The sequence below is a fragment of the Bison bison genome, unplaced genomic scaffold (genome assembly GCF_000754665.1).
Source record: "Bison bison bison isolate TAMUID 2011002044 unplaced genomic scaffold, Bison_UMD1.0 scf7180017864093, whole genome shotgun sequence".
Classification (NCBI taxonomy): domain Eukaryota; kingdom Metazoa; phylum Chordata; class Mammalia; order Artiodactyla; family Bovidae; genus Bison; species Bison bison.
The window spans coordinates 2,119,345-2,131,206 of record NW_011494665.1 but is presented as its reverse complement, the minus strand read 5'-3'; the positions used below and the strand labels follow the sequence as shown (position 1 = coordinate 2,131,206).

At 50.6% G+C, this 11,862-nt stretch overlaps 1 protein-coding gene across 1 annotated transcript; it reads right to left on the bottom strand.

The window, feature by feature from the left end:
- Positions 1-6: 6 nt before the first annotated feature.
- PMVK (phosphomevalonate kinase) lies at positions 7-9,692 on the bottom strand. The gene is made up of 5 exons (XM_010838329.1): positions 9,320-9,692; positions 6,802-6,865; positions 4,086-4,238; positions 1,315-1,444; positions 7-164 (listed from the first exon to the last, which is right to left on the bottom strand). Exons 1-5 carry the CDS (start codon positions 9,412-9,414, stop codon positions 28-30), a joined length of 579 nt encoding a protein of 192 aa, XP_010836631.1. The 5' UTR covers positions 9,415-9,692; the 3' UTR covers positions 7-27.
- Between the last annotated feature and the right edge of the window lie 2,170 nt (positions 9,693-11,862).

Here is an 11,862-nt window from a genome sequence, read left to right as displayed (position 1 = left end):
CCCTGGCCTGCTCCTAGAAGCTGCCGGCTAAAGTCTGGAGCGGACAAATTCTATTAGGTGCTCCAACTGCTCCTCCAGGCGCTGTTCATCCCCGTGGTTCTCAATGACCCAATCGAAGGTCCTGAGGTTGTCCAGGCCACACTCTGACTCAGCGTCGTCCACCCCTGCAGAGAGGTATGGCAAGGTCAGGCCCGTCCCTCCCAACAAACACAGGGCATCGAGGCCTGCGGGCCCCACAAGGAGCCACCCTCTCTTGAATGCTCTTCAGCCCCTCAGAGCTAAGCACCACTCACCCCAGAGGGCACTCCCACACCCCTGAAACACCAGGACATCAGATTCAGCGGCCCACAGCACCTGAGCCCCACAGAGGGGCCCACTGACGTCTTCACTTGTCACTGCCATCTCAAACCACAGACAATCCAAATGGCAATTTTGTTTTCATTTTATGTAAAGCCGGTCGTGTCAGTTTCTATCCCGACATCTCCAATTCAGGCCCCTCGGGAGGCAGCATGTGCCATTCTCAGTGAGGCTGGTAACAAGGGCATCCACCTGGTGGGTCCGCTGTGACTATAAAGTGAGATAATGTGTTCAAAACGCTTAGCCCAGGACAGAGTGAGTGCCCAGGATATGAGTGTGCTTAGACACTCAGTCGTGACTCTATGCAACCCCATGGACTGTAGCCCACCAGGCTTCTCTGTCCATGGGATTCTCCAGGCAAGAATATTGGAGCGGGTTGCCATTAGGAAGCTATTCACCTCGTTTAGGAAGAGTCAGACCCACTGATCCCTCGCATCACAGTGACCCGGGGCAGGGAAGACACCTGAGCTATGTCCCTCAACTGCCACAGAGCAGGTCCTGGGCTGGCACCACTAGGGCCATCTAGAGAGCTTCCTTTCCCCATCCCCCACTGTGTTAATCAAACAGGAGTGAGGTTTGTCAGGCCTGCCCTCTGACCCACTGTCAGTGCCCCCTCCAGGCTGGAACACAAAGGTGAAGGACCAGGGGCAGCAGAGGGTCCCAGCCAGACCTCCAGAAGCCCACTGGCCTAGAGAAGACAACCCAGGTAAGGGAACCAGGCCAAGGTCACAGGGAAACCCTTACCCCAAGGACACCATCCTCTACTCAACTCCACTTATTAATCTGGAGGCACTCCTGAGCCCAGACCTCAGACTCCTTTTTATAACCCCCTGCTCACACTCCCCAGCCTGCCAGGGAGATAGCGGAAGACCGGGAATGTAGGGGTGGGTAGCCCGGTCAAAGGGGGCCAGCCAGCCCGCATGCTAAGCCCTGGGGCAGAGGCTGTGAGCAGCTCACCTGGCGTGAACACCCAGCCCCGCTGCTGCCGGCTCTCCTCCGTGGCCACCACACGGACCGTCTGTGTCACAGCCCCATAGGCCTCCTGAAACCACTGGATGTCAGACACCCTCCGTGTATCACTCACCAGCTACAGGAAAAGAACATAAACCAGTGACTAACAGGACGCGGTGCAGGAAGCAGCAGGACCGGACGCTGGAGCCAAAGGGGAGCGAGGGAGACCAGGCCCCACTCCCAGTAAGCAGGAGCCCAGACCTCAGAGCCCAGACAAGTGTAGCCCCATTCCCTGTGATCACCCAACCAGCTGGAAGGGACAGCCACTCCTCCCTTGAGGCATCCCTCCCTGATCAATGCAGCCTGAGCCCTGCTCTTCCCACCCTGTGTGCTGTGAGATGAAGAGGCCTCAGGCTCTGAAATCAGATCAGCCAGTCATTTTACAGATGAACAAACCCAGGCCAGAAACAAAGATACCTTAATCAGTCCCTGCCCCCAACACCTTTCAAAATGGAAATATGACCTTGTCAGTCCCCTGCCCTAAGTCCCTCTAAGACTTCCCATCATTTTAATAAAATCCAAAACTCTCACCCCAGCTCACAAGGCCCTTTAAGATCTGACACCTATTTCCTGTCACCTTCCCTTCATTCATTCTGCTGCGTCCAGCTGACAACCTCGCCCTTTCTTAAACATCCCAACCAGGTCTCCTCCTCAGGGCCTTTGCCCTTCCTGCTCCTTCTGCCTGGCTCCCTCACTTCAGAGAGGTTTCTGCTCAAATGTCACCTTCTGGGACAAGCTGACCCTACCATCCTGGCTCCCTTCCTGTCCCTCTCAATTCTGATACGCTGTTTATTCTCTGACCACTAAGTATTCATTAAACCATCATTATCTCTCTGTGGGTTGATTGTCTGATCCCTGCTCTGTAGAGTAGCTCCATGAGGGGAAGGACTGTGTCTCACTCACTACTCTGTCCCTGGCCCATAGCACTGCCTGACCCACAGGGAGCATTCAGGAGCACACAGTCAATGAATGAATGATCAGTGAATAAAGAGACCAGATGTTCTTGTCCAAGCTGCGGGCATGGTCACTCAGCCAATTATTAAACAAATACTACGAAGGGAAGAATACTCACTCCAGCATTCTTGCCTGAAGAAACGCATAGACAGAAGAGCCTAGCAGGCAACAGTACTTGGGGTCGCAAAGAGTCAGACACGACTGAGCGACTAACACACACCTGTCAAACGCCTGCTGTGTGCCTGGCACTGTGTTAGACTCTTGGAGTAGAGTTGTAGGCAGACCTGGTACTTGCCCTCAGGGAGCTCACAGTCCAGTGGGAGAGACACTCTAAGCCAGCAGCCTCACTAGTTACCGGGCAATCACAGCACATATCAGCTTGCATCTGGACCTTAACACTGTGAAACCAAACTCCTGGTTTTCTCCCCAAACTTGTTCTGCCACATCATCCCTGTCTCAGAAAATGACAACTCCAGCTGTCCAACTGCTCAGAACAAAATCCCTGGAGTTGTCGCCTGTCCTTCCACCCTAGAGCCATCATATCAGGAAATCCTACTGGTTCTATGTTCAAAACCTGTACAGAATTTACCCCTCTCTCCACTCCCCTGCCACTCCGAGTCAAGCCATGGCCACTTTGCTGTCCTGTGGAAAGATCCTTGGCCTGGCCTCTCTGCTTCCACTCTTGCCCTCCTCCCAACAGCCAGGAAGTACCTCTTAAATCTTAGATCATCTTTAAAATAACTTATGATCAGATTATGCCTCTCCGCTGCTCAAAACCCTCCTGTGAGTCCCCATCTCACTCAGAGCAAACTCCAGGCTCTTCCAGAGAACCTGCATGACTTGACCTCACCTCCTGCCACTCAACTCTCACCTGCAAAACTCCATCTAGGTCACCCCTTACTTCCTGCAGGTCCTGCTCAAATGTTATCATGTCAGTGAGGCATTCCCTAATACCCTTAACAAAGCAGCAACCAGGGCCTCCTCATAGCTGTGGCCTGCTTTCTTTTGCCCCTTAGTAGCTATCTCCACATATTCTATATTTATTTAGGGCCTAACTCCCTCTACCCCCAGCCACAATGTATGTATCCTGAGAGTATGGACTTCAGATTTTCACATGATGTATCCCCACATCACCTGGAACCAGTCCTGGTACAAGAAGGTGCCACTGGCTGCTTGAAAGAATGAGGAAGGGAAAGGGTAAGGAGCTACAGGAGCACCTGAGAGGGAGCACCAGTTAGGACCTGGGCATCACGGAAGGCTTCCCGATGGAGGCGCCACGGACGCTGAGCTGGACCGAACCAGGTGAAGAGAGAAAGGAAGAGCGCTCCAGGCAGGTAGAAGGACACGGGTGGAGGCCCTGATTCCAGAAGGAGGTTGATTTATTTCAGGAACAGAGAGAAAGCCCATGTTGCTGCAGCTGAAGGAACAAGGAGGCTCGAAGGGCAGCAGGAGCCGATCAATCAAGGCCCAGAAGTTCATGTTAAGGATTTCAATTCTCCATCAGAACGGCAGGACAAAGGGTTCCAAACATGACTTGGTTTGTGTTTTTAAAAGGTCACTCTGGCTGCTGTGTGATGAATGGATCACAAGGGACAAGAGCCGAAGCAGGGACCAGTGTGGGGGCTACTCCAGTTGTCTGGGTGAGAGAGAGCGGGGCCTTGGGCCAGGGAGGTAGCCGTGGAGAGAGAGAAACGGACATACCTGGGGAGGGACGGAGGGCTGGGGAAACAGATTTTCTCAGTGCCACCATAGAGCCCACTCACCCAGACAGGCTGGCAGACACCCTCCACAATCTTCCTGCAGAAGAAGCCTGGGTCAGCCTGGCGCTTCTCCTCGCCCCAGCGGATCATGTCGCTCCGATAGGCCTCTTTGTAGGTGCTGGCATCCATAAGTCTCTGGAAGTCCAAGCCGTGCTCCTGCCCAATGCACATTCTGTTTATGCCACCAGCCTCTCAACCTCGCTGGTCTCCCCTAAAACAGAAAGAGGGTGCCCCGCCACCCCCACCTTGACCCGCCCTCCCTGAGGGCTGCTGCAAGGACTCATGAGGTTGCCGCCAGGACAGAGGCCTGCAAGGGAAAGCAGCCTAGAAACTGAGAAATCCCGAGCACTGGCAGACAGATGGAAGAAACGTCTTGAGGTCATCCAGAAACTGTCTTGGCTTGCCTTTAAATGTGTGATGTGGTTTTCTCTTCTGCAACGGTTTTACCTTCCCAATTATTTCTGGCTTAAACTAGTCCTGGAATTAGTCTGCCTCCCTTGGGCACACAGGCTCAGCCTTCACCCAGAAGTGGGAAGTCTTAAAACACTGCACTCCGTGTCCTTCCACTACACCTTCTGGCACTGTCTGTCCCCATCCCAAAGCCCAGGAGACCCGGCTTCCCTGTCTCTCTCCCCTCCCCCCACCCCCTTCCTCACTCCCAATTCCAGGCACCTTTGCTGAGTCAGCCTATGTTTGGCTCCGGGCACTCCTGGAACCCTGAGGCAGGAGGGGCAGCTCTGACGCCCTGGGCAGCTGCTTCCAGGCAGGCCTCCCTTTCTCCAGGGACACTGCAAGCAACGGGGTCCATCAGAGGGCCCCAGAATGGGAGGGTTCAGGTTTCAGCTCCCCTGGCATTCAATGCAGCAAGACCCTCTCCCCACTCAGTCTCTTCATGGGCAAACTGCGGGGGCCGTGGCCCAGCCAGTCAAATCACTACTACCACCTAGTCCCAAGGTGAGGTCAACAGCCATCTCCCATTTATAAACTAGTTTCCCACGAACTCTACCACGGGAGAAGGTTAGCTGCCAGGGGCATTATGGTCGGCCTGTCACTTACAGTCCCCACTGCAACTGAAGAAATCAATGCGTTAACGTTTCATTTTGAATCTGTTTTGTAATGGGTGTAAGGCACGAAGTGGTGCTGGACTTAAAAACAGCAGGGGCAGGCTGGCCTATCAGAGTCTCCTACTGAGGTTTTAGAAACGCCAGTTCCTGCCCACTGGCCCTACCCCACCCTCCAGCCTGGCTCGGCAGTCTGGACTGGGGCCTCATTCGGGAAGTCTGGAAGCAGACCAGTGGTATTTAAACTGTTCCTCTGAGCCCTGGGATTTGGAAGTGTCAAGCCCCACTGGGGAAGGCTGAGTACCTCCCCCTCACTCAAAATTGCTCCCAGTCTGTCTACTGGATACAAAGAATCTCTGCATCCAATTTCATTTGGGAAAGGTTCCAATGAGGAAAAGATTTTGAAAACCACTGACTCTGTTACCCCAGGACCCCCCAGGCTGCCACCCTACAAATGCGTCTGTTGTGCTGGTGGGAGAAGACCAATGGCAGAGGGAACAGATTCATTTTGCGTGGACTCAGCCGCCCAGACACGGGCCAGCTGACCAAGGAACCGTAAGTACAAGGACACACCTAGAGGTCAAGGGCAGAAATGCAAGCGAAAGCCAAGCGCAGGCTCTCCGTGGTGTGGGCAGCTGATCCCAACTTCCAGGCTCCCTTTTTAAAATCTAAGGTTCTGAGATTCCTGTTTATTTTTTACAGTCCTATTTTTTTTTAATCTACATGGTTCAAAACTCAAAAAATAAATATTGTTTACAGTGAAGCATCTCCGTTCTCTGTTCCCCAGCCACACAGCTCCCCTCCTGGAGGCAGCCAGTAGTCCAGTCTCTTATGTATCCTGCCCAGGCTCTTACACAACCCAAGCGTCCAGAATGGTGCTGAATGCGCTCCGTATGTATCTGTTGAATGGCTGAATATATGAGCAAATATGTTTACAATTTTCCCCATTTTTATATAAATGCAGCATTCTCTACGGTATTCCCAGGTGGCACTAGTGGTCAAGAACCTGTCTGCCAATGCAGGAGATATAAGAGACGTGGATTCCATTCCTAGGTCTAGAAGATCCCCTGAAGGAGGGCATGGCAATCCACTCCAGCATCCTTGCCTGGAAAATCCCATAGACAGGGGAGCCTCGCAGGCTACAGTCCATTGGGTCACAAAGAGTTGGACACGACTGAAGCGACTTAGCAACAGCAGTGTTCGCTATACACTGTTCTACATCTTGCTTTTTTTCACTTAACAATATAACTTGACAAGTCATGTGATTAAATTTCTAAGGGGAGAATTCCATGGGTTGTGGCGGGCCAACTTTAGAGGGGGCGAGGGAGGTGATCTGTGTCATATTTTTTGAACAAGGGTACAGACTGTTACCAATAACACTGCATCAGAGCTGCCAACTCACATCTACAGCCTTTTCTGGACACATTTTCCTGAACATCCTCTAGGGAAGGTGGCCTGAAGTGAGTAAGGCCAATGGGAAAGAAACTTAAATGGAAAACGTCGCCCTATAGGTCCACCTATAGAAAGCAGAGAGCTGTGTGTCACCCTGCAGCACAGGGTCATAGGGACCCTGCTAGTGACTCAAGCGACAGCACAGTAACCAAAGCTTGGGAGCTGGCTCCTTCCAACCCACCAGGTGCCACAGAGCTGCCACCTACCTGAGCGTACTGCTCCTTGAGTGGACCGGAGAGCCGGAGGATAGCACACACATCAGCCCCTAGCCTGTGAGACAGGGAGAGCCGGACCCCATTAACCTAAGGCTTCCAGGCCCCAGAGGAGTGAAGCCCCATGTCAGATGTCAGTACCCATATAACCTTGTCAGGTCTCAACTTCCCTGATCTCCTCATCTGTAAAATGGGGTAACAATGTCTGTTCTGTCTCCCACAGGATTAACATGAAACTCAAATGTGAAAAAGCCCTGAAACTAACAAGTAAGACAAATAAACGTATAATTACAGTGGGAAGATCCCAGGAATATTCAGGGTGGATTTGGTTACTGCTGGGCTCCCGAACTTGTTCTCTCATAGCCAGGGGTATCTCAGTCTTAAAGGACTTGGTCTGCACACATAACAACTCATTCATTCACTTGCTCAATTTACTCAACCAGCCATCTGTTGGATATTATATTTGGATCCAGGTGATACAAATGTGAATAAGCTATGTGATTTTGGGGACTTCATTATTGGTCCAGTGGTTAAGACTCCATTCTTCCACTGCAGGGGGTAGGGGTTCAATTCCTGGCCAGGGAACTAAGATCCTGCCTGCACATGGCCAAAAAAAAAGATACATGACTTCTGCCCTGACTGTGAGAAGCTCACAGATTCACTTAAACACTGACATGGTGAGGTGGGTGTTCTTATTTCCATGTTTCAGGTGAGGAAACTGAGGTTGAGGGAGGAAAACAGACTCACCCCAAGGGCCACTGCAAGTCAAGTACTAGTAACAAAGCCAGTATTGTAAAATGCACCCTAGGTGGCGCAGTGGTAAAGAATCCGCCTGTCAAAGCAGGAGACACGGGTTCAATCACTGGATCAGGAAGATCCCCTAGAGTAGGAAATGGCACCCACTCCAGTATTCTTGTCTGGAAAATTCCACGGACAGAGGAGCCTGTCAGGCTACAGTTCAGAGTGCTGGAGAGTCGGACACGACTGAGCACACACACGCACACATTGGTAAAATAAAAATACAAGCCAATGTTTAGTCCCAGTGCCTGTGCAGGTGTGTTCAGTTGCTAAGTCATGTCTAATTCTTTGTGACCCCAAATACTGTAGCCCAACAGGCTCCTCTGTGTTTGGCATTTTCCAAGCAAGAATACTGGAGTGGGTTGCCATTTTCTACTCCAGGGATCTTCCAGACCCAGGGATCAAAGCCCAACATGTCCTGTGTCTCCTGAATTGGCAGACGGATTCTTTATCACTGAGCCACCTGGGAAGCCATACCTGTAACTAGGTGCTAAGAGTTGTGCACATTATCTCATTTAATCCTTACAATCACCCTATTATCTCCAACTCACGGATGACAAAACTGAGGAACAGAATGCATAAGAAACTTGGACAAGATCATACTTGAATAAAGTCGTGAGTCAGGATTTGAATCCCAGCAGTCTACTTCCCGAGTCTGTGCTTCTGACCACAAATTGATTGATGTGCTGGGTGGAGAAACGTAACTTGGAAAAAGGTGGCAGATACTTAGTGGTGAAAGATTCAGGTGGCAAACTCTGCCTTGGATTTTCCACAACCTCTTAGACTCCCCATGGTTCCCAAAAGCAGCCTCCTAGCACCCTCAACACACTGGCCTTCAACAGGAGAGAAGCCCCACTCCACCTTCTCTGGCTTCTGTGCTCTCCTTACCCAGAAAAAAATGCTCCTACACAGAACATCTTCCTTTGGGAGAAAACCTGCTAAAATTCCCTGGTGGCCCAGGGGTTAAGACTCCACGCTTTCACTACTAAGGGCTGGGATTCCATCCCTGATTGGGGAACTAAGTCTCAAAAGCATGCAAGCAGAGGCCAAAAAAAAAAAAAGACACTTAAACAAAAAAGTATTAAAGAAGCAATGGGGAAAAGCAAAAAGAACTCATTGCTTCAAGCTAGATGAAAGCTGAATTTGAGTCCTGGATCTACCAATTACTTTGTGTTCCTGGCAGATTTGGGTGGTTTGTCATTTGAACTTTTCAGAGTCTCCTTTTCTGCATGTGCAAAATGAAGATACTGACTGAAAATACCACACAGTACCTAACAACAGTATCTGGCAGACAATAAAGGCTCAATAAATCCCATCAACTAGGTGGAGTGCTAGCTAAGGATTTGTCTGTGGAGTCAGGTACACCTGGGGTGTGGTCTGAGGCAAATCCTTTGTGACTCAGTTTCTTCTTCTGTACATTACCTCAAAATACTCTCTGGAGGATTAGGAATGGTGTATAAAAAGCGCCTTGGTAGCAACTGTTACTAATACTTCTTGAAAGATCTATAGCCCGCCTGCTTCTTTGAGGTGGGTGTGTGTAGACTGCTGTTTTTCCTGACGGTGACAATCCTCCACTTCTGGCCACCCAGTGCTCCTTCTGCCCTGCAACCTGAGGACCCCAACTCCAAAGCTCACTCCATCACACCCCAACACACCCTTCGTGTCACATGATTCGGGGTCTCCCGGTCCTCCTCCTTCCCCACCCCACGGACACCTGCTCTGAAGCGCCTCGGTCACGAAGTCCTTCCCGGATTTCCTCTTCCCGCTGAACAGCAGCACCAGCCCCGGTACACCTCCCAGCGGGGCCATGGGGTCACCACGCTTTGCGATCCCTAAAGCTAACTTTTCCCTACCCCTTAAATCCGACCACCGGCCCAGAATGGACGCGGCCACTCGGTGGAGCGGCAACAAGGAGGGGTTCCGCCCCCGCCGCCGTCTTCTTCATAGCCGTGGAGACGACAGTCAGCCAGCACACGTGCTTCCGTGGTTTTAAATTAAAGCCTGCGCAAGTGGAATATGGAGAGAAAGAATGTTAATTCCTAGGGCAGCCTTCTCCCTTAAAGAAGCTCCCCTACCAGAACTCATTTGGAATCGTCCAACCCGCCCACAACCTGACGTCACGGCCCCGCCTTCTTAGCTGACACGCGTGACACGTGGGGAGGAGGGAGTTGAACGCAACTATTCTCTTCCCGGGGTGGTGACGTCTTAAAATTTCCTAACTGAACCTCACACTGCCTGCCACATAATCCTACAAACACACCCAAAAAAGAATAAACTTGTTCATATTGCGAAAGCTTTCAGTACTCCCTGTTTATCTGTTCATTTTAATGCATGTGCTAAAGCAAATCCATATATGCCCCCCACAGTGAAAATAGGTGTTTCTGGATGCGAAATAAGGCGAGGACTCGAGGGGCGTATCTTTGTGACGTCATGGTGGGCAGGGCTTAGTCAAACATGCTGTATTTTATTGTTAAATCGGTTTTATAGTCAGTGAGGCTACTGCAGTTCGAACCTTTAAGCTAGGAAAGAAAACTCACGTTGGTTTTCTAGCCGCGGCTTCCTCTCCAAAAGTTTTCTGAAGCCAGAGAGCTTAGAATAAAATAAGTTTAAAAGACTCTTTGAAGCCACTCCTGGACTAGATTATCTAGTTTTATCTGGAGTATAGCTCTCAACTAGGAGTTCAAGGGGCAAAATAAGGGGCAGTGATCTGTCTCTACCCTGAATTCCCAGCTCTGACTCTGCCCACAGCCGCTTCCAGCCAGCCCCAGTTAAGGAAGTGGAGTTGTCTTTAGCTATGGCTCGCTTCCCTGTATCTCTCTGAATTTGTCAAAACAGCCTGCAACCCATTACTGCTTCTGTTTTACATGCTGTCATGTAAAGAGAAGTGAGGTGTGCAAATCTCCTTTGGGAGAAACCGTTAATTCTCTGAACATGGAAAAGATGGCACAGAAGCAGCTAAGGAAAATAGAATGATGAGTGGTCAGATACAAAAAGAATGGACTTTGGGAAGGGTTTTTTTTCTTGTAAGCAACTCTGAAAGCACTGCACATTTGCATGCACTTCGAAGGAAGCCTACAGTGGAATTGTAATCCCAGCTTTGGCATCCCAGCACTTGGCAGGAATGTGACCTTCAGCAAGTCACTCTGAGTTCCCATCTCACAGGGTTGTATTCAGAAGGAAATGAGGAAAATATATGACAAAATACGCTTCATTTATTATTAAGTGCCAGATGCGAAGAGCCGACTCGTTGGAAAAGACCCTGATGCTGGGAAAGACTGAAGTCAGGAGGAGAAGAGGACGACAGAGGAAGAGATGGTTGGATGGACGTGAGTTTGAGCAAGCTCCAGGAGATGGTGAAGGACAGGGAAACCTGGTATGCTGCAGTCCATGGGTTCGCAAAGAGTCGGACACAACTGAGCGACTGAACAACAATCTAAATATGGAATTGTTGGACTTCCCTGGTGGTGCAGTGCATAAGAGTCTGCCTGCCAATTCTGGGGACATAGGTTCAATCCCTGGACCAGGAAGATTCCACATGCCACACAGCAACCAGGCTCTTGTGCCTGCAAGCCACAACTACTGAGCTTGTGTGCCACAACCGTTAAAAGCCCTAGAGCCTGCACTCCACAACTGCTGAGGCAGAGTGCTGCAACTACAAGCACTCACACCTAGAGCCTGTGCTCTGCAACCAGAGAAACCACCACAGTGAGGAGCCTGTGCATGGCAACAGAGTAGCCCACCCTGCTTGCTGCTGCAGCTACTGAAAGCCCTGGCACAGCAATGACCCAGAGCAGCCAAAAATAAATAAGTAAATAAGAAAGATTTCAAATATGGAGTTGTTATTTATTCTGAGCCATGTGTGATTCCAAGAGTTCATTTTTCTGTTTAATATTTATTATTTGGCTGCACTGGGTCTTTGTTGTGGCCTGTGGGGTATAGTTCCCTGACCAGGGATCGAACCTGGGCCCCTGCATTGGGAGCTGAGTCTTAGTCTCTGGACCACCAGGGAAGTCTCAGTTTCAGAGTTTACAATCCAATGCAGGATCAGATTTCTCAGGTCACCTTCAACAAGTTTCTTTGGGAGCTCACCGAAAGCACCAAGCCCACCTCTGCCAGCAGAGGCTAAAAAGGATTAACTGCCCTCATACTCCTGCGGTCCTGAGTCACCAATGAGAAACCAGATCTTCTCCCATAGTCTCTTCCCTCACCTGACCCAACCACACCCCTGCCCCTTCTCCCCAACCCTCCCTAGAATGA